The sequence below is a fragment of the Leopardus geoffroyi genome, chromosome D3, assembly GCF_018350155.1.
Source record: "Leopardus geoffroyi isolate Oge1 chromosome D3, O.geoffroyi_Oge1_pat1.0, whole genome shotgun sequence".
Classification (NCBI taxonomy): domain Eukaryota; kingdom Metazoa; phylum Chordata; class Mammalia; order Carnivora; family Felidae; genus Leopardus; species Leopardus geoffroyi.
The window spans coordinates 9,731,278-9,752,500 of record NC_059339.1 but is presented as its reverse complement, the minus strand read 5'-3'; the positions used below and the strand labels follow the sequence as shown (position 1 = coordinate 9,752,500).

General features: G+C 37.9%; 1 protein-coding gene across 10 annotated transcripts in view; it reads left to right on the top strand.

Annotated features, from left to right (window-relative positions):
• TMEM116 (transmembrane protein 116) overlaps positions 1 to 21,223 on the top strand; it is a 166,131-nt gene that overhangs the window by 73,412 nt on the left and 71,496 nt on the right. For 6 of the 10 annotated variants that reach the window (XM_045457002.1, XM_045457001.1, XM_045457006.1 and 3 more), the window contains 6 exons: positions 4,293 to 4,342; positions 5,310 to 5,393; positions 5,752 to 5,887; positions 7,857 to 8,001; positions 8,595 to 8,668; positions 9,431 to 11,593. In XM_045457002.1, coding sequence (XP_045312958.1) covers positions 4,293 to 4,342; positions 5,310 to 5,393; positions 5,752 to 5,887; positions 7,857 to 8,001; positions 8,595 to 8,668; positions 9,431 to 9,682 — 741 coding nt within the window. In that variant the 3' untranslated portion in view covers positions 9,683 to 11,593. Of the gene's footprint in view, positions 1 to 4,292; positions 4,343 to 5,309; positions 5,394 to 5,751; positions 5,888 to 7,856; positions 8,002 to 8,594; positions 8,669 to 9,430; positions 11,594 to 21,223 lie in introns of those variants that run through there. The other 4 variants (XM_045457007.1, XM_045457003.1, XM_045457004.1 and 1 more) reach the window with 1 other exon arrangement.

Genomic DNA, 21,223 nt, shown 5'->3' with positions numbered 1-21,223 from the left:
AAAAAAAAATTTTTTTAAATAAAAAGGTTTTGATTATAGGAAACATTATTTACAGTTCTGTCATTATTGCCTGGTTCCATCAAGAAAGGGAAATCCTTATTGGCTCTATGCTAATTCATCATTGTTGTTAGAGTAGAGAATAAGATCTTAGGTAGAGTCAGGGAAAGTGCTTAGTTTGCTAACATGGGATTTGGGCTACAGGTACTGGAAAGGGAGAGTGTTCTGCTTGGCTGTATTGCTTCAGTATGTGTGGATAACAGATACAGTTTGCAGAAGGGCAGAGGAGTTAATGTGTGGCCATCAGAAAACAAGGTAGATCCAGGGAATAGTTTTCCTCCTTTGGTTCAGAGAGTTTGGGGCATTGTCTAGTATTACACTTAGAAAAGAGAGGAGAACTCTAAGTCAGTGCATCTGGATTTTGTGTGTGTGTGTGTGTGTGTGTGTGTGTGTGTGTGTGTGTATGCATGCATATTTTTACCTATCAGATAATTTATTATTTCAAGTGTACAATCCAATGACTTTTAAAGCAGACTTACCAGCTTGTATAATAGTGATCATAAATAAGTTCTAGAATATTTTCTTCACCCCAAATTCTTCATTACCATTTATTGTTAATTTCATGCCCGCCCCCTGCACTAGACAACAGTTAATGTACTTTCTGACTCTATACATTTTCCTTTTCTGGACATTTCATATAGGTAGAATCATCCAATATATAGTCTGTTGTATCTGGTTTATTTCACTTAGCATACTTTTGAAGTTTACCCATCATAGCATACATAAGTAATTCATCCTTTTTTTAGTGTTGAATAGTATTCCATTGTATAGTACACTCAGTTTCTTATTTCTGATTCTATCAGTATATCACTAAGTGATCTTAGAAGACATTTTTATGATGTTAGCCATTTTCATTTCATTTTTTTTCTTTTGAGAAAGAGCAGGGGAAGAGCAGAGGGAGAGGGAGAGAGAGAACCTTAAGCAGGCTCCACGCTCAGCATGGAGTCCATCACAAGACTCAATCTCACAACTGTGAGATGATAACTTGAGCCAAAATCAAGAGTTGGACCCTTAACTGACTGAACCACCCAGGCGCCCTAGCCATTTTCATTTCTTTGACTGTCATTATACATTTTAATCTTCCTATACAAATCTTACTAAGTATTCCAGTTTTCTTATTTCTTACAGTATCCATTATGCTGTGTGTTTTTTTTAAGATTTTATTTTTCGGTAATCTCTACACCCAGCATGGGGCTTGAACCTACAACCCCAAGGTTAAGAGTCTCACACTCTACCAATGAGACAGATGGGTGCCCCTGTTGTGGTTTTGTTTTTTTTTTTTTTTTGAAGAGGAATTTTTGTTTAAGAGCATCATGGAGTAATTGAATCTGGAAAATCTCCCTACATACCTTTCTCTAGCTCCTACAGATCAGTTGTAGACTAAATGAAAGTTGGTATACTGTCATGCACATGATGAAACTCAATAAAAATTTGTTGAATGAGTAAATGGTACTATTCCATTGTCAAAAGAGATTTGAGGGTGAATCAGGAAATCTGTCTTCTAGATGCAGTTCTATCATTTATCTCCTTTCTGATCTTGAGCACATCATCTCCTTTTCTTGGGTCTCAGTTTTCCATAAAATGAAGCGTTGATCTCTGTGATCTTTAATGTCACTTATAGCTCCAAAATGCTGTGATACTCTAAATCCTCATCTGACTGGTTTCTAAAGAAGATATGTTTCTTGCATTTTTCTAGCCTTGTCCTAGATATATGTTGTTGGAGAAGATTGAGAGCATAGAATGCTTTGAAAACTTTTTTCTTTTTTCTTTTTTGCTGGAAGGAGAATGGGCAGTGAGGAAATCATTGAAAACTTAATGTGAAGAGACCTTAGTTAGCATCCTGAACAAGATATTATAGTCTATCCAAGCCCTGTTCAATAGAACTTTCTGCAGTGATTAAAATATTTCATGCACTGTCCAGTTCAGTAGCCATTAACCAGTGGCTGTTGAGCACTTGAAATGTGGCTGGTGTGATTGAGGAACTGAATTATTTAATTTAATTTTAATTTTAACCACATGTAGTTAGTGTTTACCATATTGTGTAACACAGTACTCTGTTCTGGTGTTTTTTTCTCTTGTTTACATCTGGTAAGTCAATGCTTATAATTGATCTTCTGTATTTTAAACTTGTATACTTTCTCAGCTCCCTACAATTTAGTAATGGCTATGGATATATGTCCTTTTACGTGTTTGTCTACATAATCCTAGAATCCTAGAGCTGGAAGATACTGCAAAAAAATAATTCATTTCTCTCCCTCAAGCACATGAATGTCTAAAAAGTTCTACAGCCTTATATGGGTAGTATTTCAAGTTTGGTATGTGAGGTTCATTCACTCACAAGCTAAGAGACTGCAATTTGGGAAAAGTTATTTGGCTAAAGAAGAATTCTCTAAAAAAGTTACCATAATGAGACCAGAAGCCAAGAATGGGAACAAGGAGAGATATTTTTCTGAGGCTTGGGTTCCTGTCAGGAGAACAAATTAATCTTTGAAAGAAAGGGAGGGAGAGACATAAAATTAGCTCTTATATATATATAGCATTCTACCGTTTTTTGTCCATGGAAATGCACATACTGTACTTTATAACTCATGCCATGGCATGAGAAGACAAACCCTAGCCCCAAATTTTAACCCCACTGCCTTTTATTCTGTCATAGCTTTATATCAGGAGCCTTGAAACTGTTTTTTTCATTTTGAATTCTCTTTTAAATATCCTAGCAAGACTTGTGCCCTAAACTGTTATCAGTAAGGTTTTTTTTTTAATGTATATTTATTTTGAGTGAGAGAGAGTGTGTGTGTGTGTGTGTGTTTGTGTGCGCACATGAGCAGGGGAGGGGCAGAGAGGAAGGGAGAGAATCCAAAGCAAGTTCAGCGCTGTCAGCACAGAGCCCTGCGGGGTTTGATCTTACACACCGTGAGATCATGACCTGAGCCAGAATCAAGAATCAGATACTTAACCTTCATGAGATGGAGCCCCAAGCTGAGATCAAGAGTTGGAAACTCAACTGACTGAGCCACCCACATACCCCATATCAGTAAGTTTTTTATCAGAGATTCATTGACAGAAATATAAGAACAAGAATTAAACACAGGTTAGTCTGATTGATAGAGGATAGAATAAAAAGAGAAGGGACATGGGTGGGAAAGGTCACCAAAGACTAATTTTACTTATTTCTCCTTTTACTTAAAGTCAGCATTGGCTGTCTTACTTGAAATCATTTGCTGTTCCTGATCTATAGTTTTTAGGGCACATCAGTTACCCATCTCTGATTACTGATTAATTGCTCACTTAATGTTTATTGATCCCTAACAATGCCATTCTAGAAGATAATATGATCTCTTACCTCAGAACAGAAAAAAGCTTGTTTTCTATTCTGGTCTCACTTTAAGGTGATCTGTTCAAAGTCTTTTACCATAAACTTCTAGTGGGTAGATACCATTCTTCTGTTATTTTTCAGTGTCTAACACAACTGGGGGTTTTTGAAATGCTCTTTCTTTTAGAGTGTGACAGGTGTTATATCTAAAGGGCTTATTTGACCCCCCTCTATTATGCTAATCATGGCTTATTAAGTTTTCTGCTGGTGAGCTTATACACAGATTTCTGCTCCACCCATAAGGTCTGAAAAGTCCACACCTCCCTGGATCTAAAGAGAAGAGGATTGAACTATTATTAGAAGATGGAGGAGTACTGTGTGATTTCTTATTTACCTTTCTTCTTAAGAGAATTTGTTGTATCCAAGTCTTATATCAAGCTACTTCCCTCAGGCTCTCTTTGTGGCTATTGTTGTTGTACTTTTTAGAATATAGTAATACAAACACAATTCTCTTATTGCCAATGCTAAGGAACTATCTATTTAATTGAATTTTGTAGCAAATATTGCTTGACACAACCAAGGTAGCTCTTGGGAATTTTTGCTCTATCAAGTGGTAAGTGATGACCTGATATTTAGTATATTATGATCAACAATATTCTTTTTTTTTAATGTTTATTTATTTTTGAGAGAGACAGAGACAGAATGCAAGTGGGTTAGGGGCAGAGAGAGAGAGAGAGAGAGACAGAAGCAGAAGCAGGCTCCAGGCTCTGAGCTGTCAGCCCAGAGCCCGATGCGGGGCTTGAACTCACGAGCTGTGAGAACATGACCTGAGCTGAAGTCAGACGCTCAACCGACTGAGCCACCCAGGCGCCCCATGATGGGCAATATTCTAAGACTTCACTCACATTTATTCTTTTCACAGGTTGTAGATTATACTTGTCATGTTGGTCAAATAGCCATCATTTTGTCAAGGTAAGGTTTTTGCTTTACTTTCTGGCTAGGTATAGACTCTCATTATTCTGTGGTCCAGGTTGGAGCAAATAGGAGGACAGTGCCTTTATTTCCATTGACTGTATAACTCCTAGGTCCTCATAGAACTTTACTGACTTGGAAGCAACAAATATATTATCATTGGTACCATATTCCCAGATAGAATAGGCAAGCAGTTTGAAGTTACAGTTTTGAATTTTAGCCTCAGTTTTGCCATCAACTCTATGTGACTGTCAACAAATATTTGCCTTTAAGTCTTTAGACTTCTAATTCCTTTTTATATCGTAAAGAGTTGTAATAGAAGGCTGTCAAAATCTTACCCACCTTTATAACATTGGGTGAGAGTCTTACAACTATTAACCCCAGGAAAGGTCTGTATTTTACCTAAAACAGTGGTCATATCAGAGTTGATGTTAGAATTTTTAACTTTTATTTTTGGGTCTTTTCCTCTTACAGAGAGCTGGCTATAATTAGCTGGATAGGTAATTGGTTATTTAAATGTATGCTTTCAAAAAGCTCCCAGGAAGAGGCTGATGAGAATGAAGTTATTCCTGGTTGTCATAGAAAGTGAGCACAGAACTCCTTGTTAGGTTTTTCCTTTCACTTTGACCCATTCCCAGAGACTCTCTGACAATGTTAGATTTCATTAATTTAGGTATGAAATGCATTCTCCACTCCACTTAGCAATTGGTTAAGGAGTATTTGTAAGGCTTTTGAGGTATTTTTCTTGAAGAATTTATATATATATATATATATATATATATATATATACACACACATATATATATATATATACATACATACACACACACACACACATATATACACACACATATTTGTGGAGAGTGGTGGAGTGATAGAGTTAGGAGAAGAACGGAGTATTTTACAAAGGGGAAAGGGAATAAAAATGTCTGAATATTAGGGTGATAAGTTTTTTTTTTCCTCCCAGCCTGATACCTCTGCTGTTGATGATACCTGTATTCTGTCTGGGCAATGTCAGTGAATGTTTCCGCAACTTCAGTCAGAGCCACAGGTAAGCAAGGACCAGATCTATCATTTTCATGGTAGACTACACCTTTTCTTTTCCATATATAGAGATGGAAAAGACTTTCTACGTATACTCTGGCCAAGTTGTTTGTATTTGGAACAAGGTTCTATGGTACCTTGGTGTAGTCTATAGAGCAAGGTATAGTCAAGGCAAAAAATACATAAGTAGAAATATAACACAAAGATACTAGAAGATAATGTGTCTATCAGAAAGAATAAGGGGTTATGGGAAAGGGTTAGCAAAATGATAAGTAAAATTGCATACTTAGTAAATTTTGTTGCACCAAATGTGGGTATCTCTCTGTATCTTTAGCAGTGTTCCTGTCCATTGATTCTCTTCCTAGGTGTATTCTGATGTATTCACCACCGTCAGCCATGGCTGAACTGCCTTCTGTCAACACATCAGTCTGTACCACACTTTATTTTTATGGGATCACCATTTTCCTGACCAGCTTTCTCCTCAGCCTCCTTGCTATTGTGGTACGGTGCTACCTGCCTTTATGGACAGAAAGGGAAGATTGGGAGGGATGCAGCAGTATTTCTAGGGACTGGGAAAAATGGGATGGAGAGGCATTTCCTAAAGTTCTAGATCTAAGAAAGTAGCTAAGAGATATTGATACTTTAATTACTACCTCAGTTTTTGGATTTCTCAAGATTAAATGATTAATGGGGAAAGAGCCTGTATTAATTATGTGATAATTATGCTCACCCTAGAACTAATATATGTTCCTGTGGATCCTCATGGAAAACCAAACCAGAAGATTAGTATATGTCAAGTATACCCTTTATACAGGATAACACTCCAGAAATAGGAAATATGCTTTGATTTAATTTGATCATTTTCCAAATAACAAAGGAGTTTTCTTTTCTCAATTATTTATTGGGTGTAAATGCATATATGCTGTGTCTGACTGGGGTTAAAGTGCTAAGTGGCTTAAGCAGTTACTAAATACTCATTTGACATCACCAGAATGATGTACAATTAAAATAATTAGCTATGGGACAATATGTTATTTACATGTAACTGCCTAGTATAAAATCAGTACACAAGTGAATATGCCTTTTTATTTCCCATATCTACTTTTCAGTATCATTTTTTCCTTTCTTCATATGCTAATTCAAGGATTACAAACTATCTGCCTGCAGACCAAATTTATCCTACAGAGATGTTTTATTTTGCTAGCACAGCTGGGACATGTGAACCAAATATAATTGCAGAGAATTTCCTTTGACAATTTAAAAATAAGGGGGATAGCTTAGTTCAAATCAGCAACTATGTAAAGAGGGCGAAATGGTTACTTTATATTAAGATGGTTTTGATAATCTACTTTTAGAACTAATTGACAAGAGAGTCAGGTATCCCAGAGCCTGGCATCCTGGAGAATCTTGCTTCTTTAGAATAGCCTAAGTTGGGGCGCCTGGGTGGCGCAGTCGGCTAAGCGTCCGACTTCAGCCAGGTCACGATCTCGCGGTCCGTGAGTTCGAACCCCGCATCAGGCTCTGGGCTGGTGGCTCGGAGCCTGGAGCCTGTTTCCGATTCTGTGTCTCCCTCTCTCTCTGCCCCTCCCCCGTTCATGCTCTGTCTCTCTCTGTCCCAAAAATAAATAAACGTTGAAAAAAAAAAAATTTAGAATAGCCTAAGCTTCAGTGGGCATTCAGAATCAGAACTGATTCTAGTAGATGAAAATATTCCTAAATAAGTAAAAGCCACCTTTTGATTCCAGTGTCTGTGGGGAAAGGAAACTACATGGCTAAACCTAATTAAATAATTGACTTGTTCACTTAGAGAGTGGGTCTGGATTATTTGGGAAAATTTTAGATTTGGTCAGATTTGTTACCAAGATTATTACTTAATTTACTCCCCACAAAAAGCACTTTGGAAATCTAAACTGATTTGTATTCCATGAGCTTAACCTTATTCAGATAACCCCCAAAAAGAAGGGGGAAATGGTATTTTCCATCTAAGGACAATAAGACTTCCTAAATTTTTTTTTTCTTAGAGTTGAGAATTTAAGCCCAGCCACAGTGCTCAAGTATTTATTTTAAGGGTATTAAGTACAGAATGCTTTCTAACATAATCTCTAGTAAAGTGTTTTAAGAGGGTCTGGGTAGATCTTAACTTTAACTTCCCGTGCATATATGGTGATTAGCCTCAGTCAGGGAAAAAAAAAAAAAAGCCTGAGTGTTGATGTAATGTTTATATATGGAATATGATAAACACAGGTTTATTTGTCCATTTCCTGGCCAAGCAGAAGTTCACTCTGAAGATAATTTTCTCTCAGAAGAAGCCAGGTCTCTAAGACAGGTCTCTAATGGTAAAGACAGGAGAATGAGTTTTCTTGCTGTCAGATCCCAAGAGAAGTGATCCCTCTACAATGATAGGAGGCCACACCTGGGAAGTTTTACCAAGCCTCAGGCAAAGCTACTCAACTGCTGTACCCATGTTTAGGTCTTACTCATCCAAACCCAGACCCTATATAAGAAGGTTGTGAAATCGACTGGCTTTCTGGGGACCGAACAGTGGGCAGTGATTCACATCGTGGAACAGCGAGTGCGCTTCTATCCAGTGGCCTTCTTTTGCTGCTGGGGCCCAGGTGGGTATCTTAATGGAAAAAGCTGGGTAATGATGAGGGCAGCTATTGGGTTCTGATCAAGCAAAGTGGTCTTACCAGTAAGGGTGACTGCAACTTGTAAAATTCCTGTCCAACTGTAGAACTTATGTTTGTCCCACTCATATATCAAGTTTCCCCAACTTTCTTGTTTTTCTTCTTATGTTTTAGAAATTATGGTAATTAGACATGAGATGCAATCCAGTAAGAGAGAAAATGTCCTGACAGAGCTCAGAGATCTTAACACCTGCCCTTCCTACTACACAAAGTGTAGTGAGGATCAGATTGGATAATGTTTATAAAAAAGCTTGGTAAATTCTGAAGTGCTAAGAAGTGTAACTTATCTTCCTGTACTGTGCCTTACCATCATTGCTACACTAATAACCTGCAAAGGTTAGTCAATGAGGAATAGAAGTTGGCGATTGGAGGCCCAGTGGTTTATGGAACTGGTTAATCTCAGTCCTAGTCTTCATTATGCCTATGGCTTTATTTCTCACAGTGCTTAGGCATGTATACTGGACAATTTTATGCTTAGAGGGCAGGGTTGTCAACAAGATTCATACTTTGTGTTTTCACAGCCGTCATTCTGATAATCATGAAGTTGACTAAGCCACAGAACACGAAGCTTCACATGGCCCTCTGTGTTCTCCAGGTAACACCTTCCACATCTGTTTTTATACCCTCTTACTCTGTTCTCTTACACTGCTATTACTCAGTAAGCACAATTTTTTTTTTGCCTTAGCATATTTATTTCAACATTGCAAAAGAGAAAATGTATTCTTTATATTTATGAAGAATGTGAAATTTTCCTCACAGCTGAGGTAGATACTTTGGTGAAAGTGCTGCCATGCATTTCAGAGCATATGTATCTCTGGTCAGCTTCATTTTACTGATAGTTTTTAAGGGATACGTAACAAAAAACCAAGATCTACTAGATAATGTTTTTGTGAAACACCGATAGTGACATGATTCTGTCCCATCCAGAGTGAACTGAATGGGATAAATTAGCTATTCTAGGTAAATGGGGAAAGACGAATGCAGAAATAGGATGATTCTCTCTTTTCCTCTTTTATCAGATTTAAGAAGGCTTTTTGGGCTATCTGACTATACTGATAGGGCAGTTTTCTCAAGCCTAACCTGGGAAATGGAAGTAACAAGGAAGGGCATTGAAACCAGTTCATTTTCCTTATGTTTATGCCAAGAAATCTGACCAACTCTGTCATCCATGACGAGATACAGTGTGAAGAGTGAGTTTATTAGGAAGAGCTAGAAAAATATAAAAAACTGACACCAGATCTTGATGTTTGAGATAGAGGAAATGTAACAATGCTTTATAAATAAGGGGAATGGGGACTACTCCCTGGATCTCTGAAAACCTGAAGGATGGGCTCCATCACCCCTTCATCTCCTCCAGGCTCTAACAGCATCATCCCAGGGTCTGCTCAACTGTGGAGTATATGGCTGGACACAGTACAAGTTCTACCAACTAAAGCAAGAGGCTCGGCGTGATGCAGACACCCAAACACCATTATTATGCTCACAGAAGAGATTCTATAGCAGGGGCCTAGATACAGTGGAGTCTACCCTTGCTTTTGCTACCAGCCCTCCACCATTCTTTGAAACTGTAATACTGGAACATCCAGGAACCGAAGTTATTCCACACTAATGGACTGGGAAGAGTGTTGGGGAACATCTCCAGTCTTTTCCAACCATGCCTTGAACTATGGAAGGGAAAGAGGATGTAGTGCGTGGTTAGTGGCTTTTCTCATTGAATTGGGCAGGATCTCTCCAGTATTCTCAGATTCACTTGTGATTCTTAAAGTCTTATTCAGAGAGGTGAAGCCACTGTCCTATGAAATAGACTCCTATTACCTCAGTGAATATTAGATTTGTTTAAATCTCTTGTAGATAAATTCTAGGTTATTATTTATATGTGCCCTTTCCAGGCTCTCTACTCTGTGATTGTGGGGGAAGTAGGGTGACATACAACAACTTGCTCAGATTTTGCTAGTATTGTTACTCTAAGACCAGACAAAGAAAATCCTGGGTTTCTGTTCTTTGAAGGTTTCTGAGACTCAGAAGAAACAAAGACAATAACTACCAAAAAAGTGACCGTGGGATCCTCAGGCACATCCTACTCTGTTATTTGCTCAGTGCTGTTTCAAGTCTCAACAGTAGGGACCATCTGCTCTAGAAAATTAAGGCCAATCTTACGAAGTTACAGAGGATAATAAGATTTAAGAGAAATCAGGATTAAAAGAAACTTTAGATATCAAAAACTCTCAACTCCATTTACAAGCAGAAGTCCAAAGATAGGTTTCATAGTGCCTGAACATAGAATTAGGTTGAACCATGTGAACTTGCCATTTTTATAGGTGAAGAAGGCCTAATATCAATTTTACATGGTTTGACCTACTGCTAAGTGCTAAATGTATGTTCATAGAAAAAAAATGAACGAACAAGTGAATGAATGGCTAGTAAGGAAAATTTGAACCTTTTGGGAAAGAAAAGATTTCCAGCCTGCAGAGTCACATTCATAGTAGGAATGTCTAATCCGTTTCTTTAACTATACAAGTGATGTTTGGTCTCTCCAGTTAAGTCATGAACAAGTCTGAGGCCAGGGCATCATATACTATGATGCCCAAAGAAAGAGGAAAGCCAAGTGGACAAAGTGGCTGGAATGAGAATCAACTACAACACCTAGAGTTAATAATCAGATGCTTCTCACCTGATATACTCCTTTGGTTTGTCCAAGGAAAAATCCTTAAGATTAGAGAAAATTTACAGGGTAGATTACAGTGGGGGATTAGACAGGATGCTCTGAAATGTAAGTTCCAGAGATCGTTCCAAAGGAACTCTCTACAGAAATGTTAGGGAGCTCACAGTAACAGCTTAAACATTAAAAAAAAAAAAAAAATCACATCTTGAGGCCTCTCATTGCCCCAGAGCTCTGGAGACCTGATTTCTGGATAGCACAGAACAGGAAAGATTGCTTCACCAAGGGAGCTGCTTTAACCTCTTTTAATTTAAAAATGAATAAGTATTTGACATTTGAAGAGACAGATGGAAAAAAGAAAGAATTCCTATTTCCATAGACCTTGAGGGACACCAGAACTACAGAGTCCAATTGTTAAAAAGTCCTTTTAGTGTCACTTCATATTTGGCTTTATTACCAGAAAGAGGGTAATTATCAAATGTTTGTCAAGTTCATCTTGCTTCTCTGATGAATTTTTAAATTGACACTGGTCTTACATCTTCTATAGATGTAAGCAAATAAATAGATAGTAGGAATGAGGAATTGTAAAAGGCTAGGCAAGATCCACATTAGTATTATCAGCTTTTTATCATACTGAGAATCAGAGGGGACACGTGGAACTGGGCCACTATTCAAACTGTCCCCATAACCTTCAGATTCACATGTAGGAAGGGTATAGACAGATGTAGTGGCAGTTCTTAAAATTGTTGCAAATACCCCTCCATGACACTTGTCCAGGCTGTAGTCATAATGGAGTATAGTGGTTTTATCTAAGCAGGTTTGATTAATATAGATTTTCTGTGGACCACTTTGGGTACCATCCTTCATCTCCCTGTTATCTGTGGCTTCAAAAAACTGTGCATTCCAATACCACATGTCCCACATGGGGAACTGGGTGTTTGATGTTTTTCAGTTCAGTCAACAGCTTTTCACATTTTGCATCTTTGGCCTTGCAGTTAATGAAGATCTTAACCATCCCTTTAGATTCACTGCCACAGTTTCTAAACCTGCCACTCTTGGTATTCAGGTAATGATATCAACTTTCTAGGCAACCTTTGTGCCCTTTCCAAAGATTTTAACACACTGATTCTCTGTGCTTTAACACCAGTCCTGCTAACAGTAACCTTGTTCTTTTTAAGGTGTGCTGTCTTGCTGGTAGATATCTGTCTGGCACCACCTTGAGGTGCCATTACTGTGTTCTGGGAGGTCACACTCATCTACACTGAGGCAGCACTTTCTACCTTTAGAAATATGCAGGTTTTGGAGAAGGATCCAAGTGTGCAGTCTGAACCTTTCTTCAGCTAGCATGAGGGCAGACAACAATGATCCTTTTAACAATCACTGCCACAATCACATTCTTTTCCTTTATCTATTGTCTTTTTTTTTTTTTTTTTTTTTTTTACAATATGGCTTTCCAAAGGAGCTTTGGAGCTCAGGTTTATTAAACAGACAGTTCCGGGGCGCCTGGGTGGCGCAGTCGGTTAAGCGTCCGACTTCAGCCAGGTCACGATCTCGCGGTCCGTGAGTTCGAGCCCCGCGTCGGGCTCTGGGCTGATGGCTCAGAGCCTGGAGCCTGTTTCCGATTCTGTGTCTCCCTCTCTCTCTGCCCCTCCCCCGTTCATGCTCTGTCTCTCTCTGTCCCAAAAATAAATAAATGTTGAAAAAAAAATTTTTAAACAGACAGTTCCCTCAGTGCTTGTACAACAGCTGGTGGAAGTTATTAAAGCTGCAGTTGCTGAAGCCCATATCTACAGTAAGAAATTCATGCATAGGGCAGAGGTTCTGGCTATGACACTTGCAGGCCACATGGTCATGCTTCATTCCCAAGTTTTGGCCAAGCTCATGAGCCATAAAAGCTGTGAAATGTGGTATATTTTCATGAGATAAGGATTCAGTACTGGTTGCATTCTCAGCACTGCAGATAACATTAAGAAATACATGGTCTTCGTAGTTCCCAAGACTTTGGCTTAACGATCATATGAGTAATATTATGCTTCACCCTTCTCAAAAGATGCCAGTCTGTCTAGCAGTTAAAAATTTGAAGTGTTTCTTACAAATTCAGGGAGATTTTCTGGTTTCTCTGTGTCCATATCTTTAACCCAGTAAGTAATACTGTCACGTTTATTTCCTTCATGTACCAGTTAACCATAGCATGAACATCCATTACCATCTGTGTTGTCTTGGTAACATTATTCCACATTTGGAACTGCTTGTTGTCAACCACAGTAAACATTTCTGCATACTTGGGAAGTGACTACATTTAGGACATTGGAAACGAGGAGGGTTCTATTTTGCTGTGAAATTGTGAAGTGGTTAAGAGCTCCTCCTGTTCATCTCCACTGACTACGTAAGACTAACCTGATTTTAAAGATATGCTGAAAACCATATGCTCAAAATTCTTTGAAGTGTATATAGGTTTGATGCCAAAGACAATGTCACGTAAGGTCAGGATTCCCTTGATAGCCCAGCAAGTGCTGATAATAACAAGAGAATGCAGGTCACCCTCTGAATACCCAGTCGTCCTGAATAAAAGGCATGATCCAAGCTTAGTTTTTCATTTTGATGTTTATAAACAAAGAAGTTCTTGATAAATATCCCTAAACCTTATCAATGACCATTTGATTTCATAGAGGAAAGGGCAGAAGGGAGGCAAAATAACTAGGGTTGTCATTGTCATGGCCCAGTTGAAGCAACTAATGATCCTGCACTTCTGTCTCAGTTGCGTTCCCCAAGATCCAGATCTTTGTCCACGACACAGTTGTTTGGCCAAAGCTCAAAGCTTTGCTGCCTGTCAGAAGGATAGCTGCCCCAAGCCTGAACATCACATGATGACATCTGCTATTTGATTGTGCCTCCTCCTACTCTTGTTTTGCTCTGTCTTCTCAGTAGTGTCCTTACTTTGTAACCCTCATCAAAGCACAACAATTGTGCTGCTTAGCTGAACTCCTGCTGTCTTTATAGAGGAGTATACCAAGGAGAGGATCCTGCCTTTTTCAGAGATCCTGCCAATACTGTTTCAGAGATCCTGCCAATACTGTTACTCAGCATCAAGCCCCAAGGAAAGAAAAAGATACAACCTTCTTCCTTTAGTCCTAGTCGTAATCCTCATGGGACAGTTTTCCCCTCCTGTCATTCATTGTTCTTTTGAGTCACTGAAACCAAAGGTTTCAGGATCAGGGGTTTGTGGATCTCTGGGTAGGTCACAGGCCTCTGCTGTTGAATGCATTTTGCATCATTCCCTACTCTGTACTCTATAGCCCTTTTCAAACCCTCAGTCCTTTTCTTCCTCCCTTTCTTTCTTTCTTTCTTTCTTCCTTTCTTTCTTTCTTTCTTTTTCTCTTTCTGTCTTTCTTTCTCATGATATGTTTATTGGTTTCTTCCTAGAATACTGAAAAGTGTTTTTAGAATAACTAATCCATGCCTCTCTGAAAAGCAGGTATATGGGGGTGCCTGGGTGGCTCAGTCAGTTGAGCGTCCGACTTCAACTCGGGTCATGATCTCACGGTTTGTGGGTTCAAGCCCCATGTCGGGTTCTGTGCTGACAGCTCAGAGCCTGGAGCCTGCTTCGTATTCTGTGTCTCCTCTTCCCCTCCCATGTTCATGCTCTGTCTCTCTCTCTCTCAATAATAAATAAATGTTAAAAAAAATTTTTTTTTAAAAAGAAAAGAAAAACAGATATATGAACTGGAGAATGGTATGAGGTCAAAATAATGTTTTCCAAAATTATTTCAGTTAGTACTTCTGTATCTAGACCTATCCTGTCTGATGATATTATTCCTTTTGGATACAGTTAAGTTCATATGTTACTGTTTGTATTTCACTTTGGGTTTGCCCTCACATTTTGGGTGATGATGAGTATTTGGGGGACATGTGAAATATTACCATGATTCTAAAACTCAGTACTATCCCAAAAATGTACCCAAAAGTACACCTCCTTGAGCCTTTAATCTGTTCCTGTATCCTACTTCTTTCCATCCAGTTACCAACCACCAATCTTAATAGTACTCAAGTTTATTTTTCCTGTATTTCTTCCTGCACAAATTAACAGATACATGTATATTTTCTTATAGCCTCTTCTTTATTATGTAAAGGTAGCATAACATTTTCCACTTTCCTTTTTAAAGTTACATCCTATAAATTATTTCCATAGCAGGTCAATGAAATCTTCCTCATTCTCTCTCTCTCTTTTCCTGGTGCATAGTATCCATATTGTGGATGTAATTTATTTAATCACTCTCCTTTGTGTGGGCTTTTCAGTTGTTTACACTATTTTGAAATGACACCAATACATCAACAAATAATCTTACACATATGTATTTTTGTGGAGGCAAGTTCCTCCAAAATGGGAAGGCAGTGCCCAAAGCTAACTGCATATGTAGCTTTGTTTGATATTGCCAAAGTCCCCTTCAGAAGGGTTTTGCCAGTTGCACTCCCACTAGCAATGTATTAGAGTGCCTATTTTCCCACATTGTAAGTAACAGAGTTATGTTACCATTTCATAAATTTTAATTTTCACCAAATAGATAAGAAGTGGCATCTTACTGTTGTTTAAGTTGTATTTTTCTAATTTTGAATGGATTTGAACATGTTTGAATATGTTTAAGGCCGTTTTTATATCTTTTAATAGTTATCTCTTCATGTCCTTCCCCCTTTTTCTATCAAGCTTTTGGTCTTTTTTCTCCCTAACCTTTTCCCCCAGCTTTATTAAGGTATAATTCATGAATAAAATCACATATATATTAAACTGTACAACATGCTGACTTATGTATACACGTATAAAATATATATTAAATATATTTATATAAACATAAATTTTCTAAAAGGCAAAGGAGCTAGAAGAGTTAAAATAATTTCCAAGAAGTGGCGCCTGGGTGGTTCATTCGGTTAAGCATCCAACTCTTGATTTCAGCTTAGGTCATGATCTCACGGTTCGTGAGTTTGAGCCCCTCATCAGGCTCTGAGTTGATGGCACATAGCCTGCTTGGGATTTTCTGTCCCTTCTCTCTGCCCCTCTCCCACTCATGTTCTCTATCTAAAAATAAATAAATTTTAAAAAAATTAAAAAATATAATTTTGGAGAATAACATGAAAGGAACCAGTATATTCAATTTGAAGACTGTGTGGTATTGGTGATGAGACAGATACACAGATCAATCAAACAGAAGAGAACTCACACATGTATGGCCAACTAATTTTTGACAGGCAAAAGCAATTGCATAGATGAAAGGCAGTCTTTTCAACATATGATGCTGGAAAATTAGACATACATAGACAAAAAAATGACCTCAAGCTAAACCTCACATTTTATACAAAAATCACTCCTAAATGGGTCATAGACTTAAATATAAAATATAAAACCATGAAACTTTTTTGGAGAAAATATAGAACATCTTTAGGACTTGGGGAGGAATTCTTAAACGTGATACCAAAAGTGTGATCCATAAAAGAAATCCATAAATTGGACCTCATCAAAGCTAAAAAAAAAAAAAAAAAAAATTCTTAATTTAGAAAAGATCCTGTTAAGAGTATGAAAAGACATGCTATAAACTGGGAGAAAATATTTATAGACCATATATCTGATAAAAGACTCATCTAGAATATATAAAGAACTCTAATTACTCAACAATCCAGTTAGAGAATGGGCAAAAGATGAAGAGACATTTCACTGAACAGGATATATGAATAGCAGATAAGCCCATGAAAAGATGTTTAACATTAGTAGGCATTAGAGGAATGCAAAATAAGACCCCCAAGAGATCATTACAGACATATCAGAACAGCTAAAATTTGAAAAATAGGGACCATGCCAAATGTTGATGAGGACGCAGAGAAACTAGATCTTTCATACATTTCTGATAGGAGTGTAAAATTGTATAGCAACTCTGGAAAACAAGTAGTTTCTTTAAAAAACTAAGCAAATGGCATGACTTAGCAATTATGGTTCTGGATATTTATCCCAGAGAAATGAAAATGTATGTCTGCATAAAAATCTGTACATAAATAATTACAGAAGCTTTATTTCTAATAGCCAAAAACTGGAAGCAACCAAAGTGTTCCTCAATAGGTGAAAGGTTAAACTGTGTTAAGCCCATATTATGTATTAGCATCAAAAAGGGACGAAACATTGAGCCACAAAACAACTTAGCAGGATCTCAAGGACATTAAGGTGAGTGAAAAAAGCAATATCAAAAGGTTAGAAACCATATGATTCTGTTTGTGTAACATTTTTGAAATGACAGTATTAGAGATGGAAAAGATATTACTGGTTGCCCGGGGTTAGGAATGGTGGAGTGACTATATAGAGGGGTGGTATGAATGAGATCTTTGTGGTGATAGCATAGTCCTCTATCTTGATTGTGGTGGTGGTTACATAAATCTACACATGATAAAATGGCATAGAACTCTTCACATTGTTTCAGTGTCGATGTCCTGGTTGTGACACTCTTCTGTATCAAAGGGGAGAAACTCAGTGAAAAGTATATATGACCTTTTTATGTTATATTTGCAATTTCCTATGAATTATTTCAATACTTTTTTTTCTAATACCAACATGACTGCCAAACACATTTAAACTATTAGAAATATAAGGAGGGACGCCTGAGTGGCTCAGTAGGTTAAGCGTCTGACTATTGATTTTGGCTCAGGTCATGATCTGAGGGTTGTGGAATTGAGTCCCACAACAAGCTCCATGCTGAGTGAGGAGTCTGCTTGGGATTCTCTCTCTTCTTCTTCCTCTCTCTCTCTCACTCCCTTTCTCTCTCTCCCCACCCCCCTGTCTTCCCCACCCCTGCTCATGTGCATACTCTGTGTCTCTAAAATAAAAACAAAAATTAAAAAAGAACTGTAACAGGGGCGCCTGGGTGGCGCAGTCGGTTAAGCGTCCGACTTCAGCCAGGTCACGATCTCGCGGTCCGTGAGTTCGAGCCCCGCGTCAGGCTCTGGGCTGTTGGCTCAGAGCCTGGAGCCTGTTTCAGATTCTGTGTCTCCCTCTCTCTCTGCCCCTCCCCCATTCATGCTCTGTCTCTCTCTGTCCCAAAAATAAATAAACGTTGAAAAAAAATTAAAAAAAAAAAACTGTAACAAACAGCTGATAAAAACATAATTTAAGAGGAAGTTTTATTTATTAAAACAATTTTTTTTAGAAAGAGGGCTCAAGTGAGCAAGAGGCAGAGAAAGAGAGAGAAAGAGGAGGTGGGGCTCACCCGGGGCTTGTGTCTTACCTTAAGTGGGGCTTGTGCTCACCCAAAGTGAGGTTCGTCGGGTTCGTGCTCACCAGAAGCGGGGCTTGTGCTCACCCAAAGCAGGGTACAAGCTCACCTGAAGTGGGGCTCAAGCTCACCTGATGTGCGACTCAAACTCATGAACTGTGAGATCATGACCTGAGATCAAGCAGACAAGTAAACTCAAAAAGAAATCATTGGAAATAATTCAGTCAGAGGAGCAAAAAGAAAAAAAGAAAAGAAAATGAAAGTTCAGGGATTTAAAGGATATCATAAAGCAGAGCAATATACACATTATAGGAGTCCCAGAAGGACAGAAAAAAAAAAGTAAATAAAAGGACTAGAAAACTTACTCAAAGAAATAGAGGCTGGAAAACTCACAGATCTGGGGAAGGAAATGGATGTGTACAGATCCGTGAAGACTCTAGAGAACACCAAACAGGAGGACTCCAAAAACAGCCACATTGAGACATGTTATAATCAAATTGTCAAAAGCCAAAGACAGAAAATTTTGAAATCAGAGAAAAGCAACTTGTCATATAAGAGGGAACATTTATGACTCTCATTGGCTTTTTTCAGCAGAAAGTTTGTAGGCTAGAACAGAATTGTATGATATATTCAAACTGAAAGAAAAAAACCCCTGCCAACCAAGGCTACTTTACCTGGCAAAATTATCCCCCCAAAATGAAGAGATAAAGAATTTTCTAAACAAAGGTTGAAGGAGTTAATCACTACTATAACTGCCTTGAAAGAAATGATAAAGGGAGTTCTTCAAGTTGAAATGATGCTAAAAATCAACACAATGGCTTAAGAAAATATGAAACTCATTGGTAAAGGCAAATATATAGACAAATACAGAATACTGTATTACTTTAATGGTGGTAAATAAATTGCTTTTAATTCTAGCATAAAAATTGAAAGACAAAAGTATTGAAAGTAACAAAATATATTACAAAAGACACAATATGAATAGATGCTAATTATGACAATAATAACAAAGTAGCAAGTGGGGTAGAAGTTAAAATGTTGATTTTTTTAATGTGATTAAGCTTAAGTTGTTATCAGCTTAAAATAGACCCTTATAACTATATTTTGTGTGAGCCCCAAGGTAACCACAAAAATTACCAATAGAAGTTACAAAAGAAAAAAGAAAGTAGTTAAAGCGTATCAATACCAAAAAAATCAATAAAATGGAAAGGAAGACAAGAAAGGAAAAAGGCAGACGAAGTAACCATAAAACTACCAGAAAACAGCAAAATGGCAATACCAAATCCTTCCCTATCAATAATTACATTAAATGTAAATAGATTAAATTTCCCAACCAGAAGATGTAAAGTGGCTGGATGGATTAAAAAAACAAGACTCTGTAAGAAACTCACTTCAGATTTATGGACACACATAGGCTGAAAGTGAAGGGATGGGAAAAGATTCTATGTAAATGATAATTCAAAGAGAACAAAGGTGACTATACTTAGGTCAGACAAAATAGACTTTAAGTCAGGATAGCCACAAGAGACAAGGACATTATATAATGATAAAAGGAGTAATCCACCAGGAAGAGAGAACAATTATATATGCACCTGACATTTCATGGGAATACAAAGATACTACAAAAACATAGTAAAGACTGTTTACCAAAATCTAATAGCCCGTAAATATATAAAGCAAATATGGGCAGAACTGAATGGAGCAGATAACAATATACAGTAAAACCTTGGATTGCAATTAACTTGTTCAGTGAGTGTCCCACAAGATGAGCAAACATTTCTAATAAATTTCAACTTGATAACCGAGTGATGTCTTGCAATACAAGTAGTACGTAACGCCACATGTGACATGATCACCACTGAGCCAAAGGTTGTTCTCTCTGTCTCTCTGTCTCTCTCATTTGCTGAGGGATTGTGGGAGATTGTCTCCCATGCTCAGATGCTTGGTCTCAAGCCATGGTGTTTGGCAGAAATCAATGATTTTTCAGAACATTGGAAGGTGCCCACAACCAGCATTAGTGTATTTTTTTTTTTTTTTTGTCACTTCAAAGCACCTATAGACATTCCTTTGCTTTTCCATACAAGAGTAAGCTTAGGAATGCTTGGCTTCGTTGTAGGTCAGGCTGCCTGCAGTTATTGACCCTTTCCTATGCTGCCTTATTGCCACTTACATTAAATACAGTATATGACAAGTTTATTAATACTGTACTGTAGTCAATATCCATTAGTGGTAGTGAAAGTCATACTACACAATAACCCTACTCTCTCTTGTCTCCCTCACACCAGCCAAGAAGGTTTTCAAAGGTAAGTGCAGGTTAATCTGTTTATTGTTCCTTACATTTTCTTTATCATTTTGTATTATATTACAGAATTGTAATCATTTCTATATGAATATTTTGGGGTTGTGGAATGAATCATCTCAGTTTCCATTATTTCTTATGGGGAAATTTGCTTTGATATACAAGTGCTTTGGATTACAAGCATGCTTCCAGAATGAATTTTGCTTGCAAACCAAGGTTTTACTATACTAATAATAGGGGACTTCAATATCTCACTTTCTTTTTTTTTTTTTAATGTTTATTTATTTTTGAGAGAGACAGAGAGAGCGAGAGAGAGAGAGAGAGAGAGTGTGTGTGTGTGTGTGTGTGAACAAGGGAGGGCCAGGGAGAGAGGGAGACACAGAATCTGAAGCAGGCTCCAGGCTCTGAGCTGTCAGCACAGAGCCCAATGTGGGGCTCGAACTCACGAATTGTGAGGTCACGACCTGAGCCCAAGTCGGACGTTTAACCAACTGAGCCACCCAGGCGCCCCGTTATATTCCACTTTCAATAATGGGTAGGACATCCAGGTAGAGTATCAATAAAGAAACAGAGAACTTAATATAGACCAAATGGACCTAATAGACATATCAGAGCATTGAACCTAACGGGGGGCAGAATATACATTCTTCTCAAGTGCACCATACACAAAAATCAACTCAAAATGAATTAAAGACTTAAATCTAATACCTGAAACTGTACACCTCCTAGAAAAAGTTTCATGACATTGAGATGATTTCATGGATATGCTATCAAAAGCACAAACAACAAAAATAAAAATTAGTGGGACTACATCAAGCTAAAAAGCTTCTGTACAGCAAACAATCAACAGAATGAAAAGTCAGGTTTCAGAGTGGGAGACATTATTTGCAAACCTGATACCTGTTAAGGAGTTCATCTCCAAAATATATAAGGAACTCCTACAAC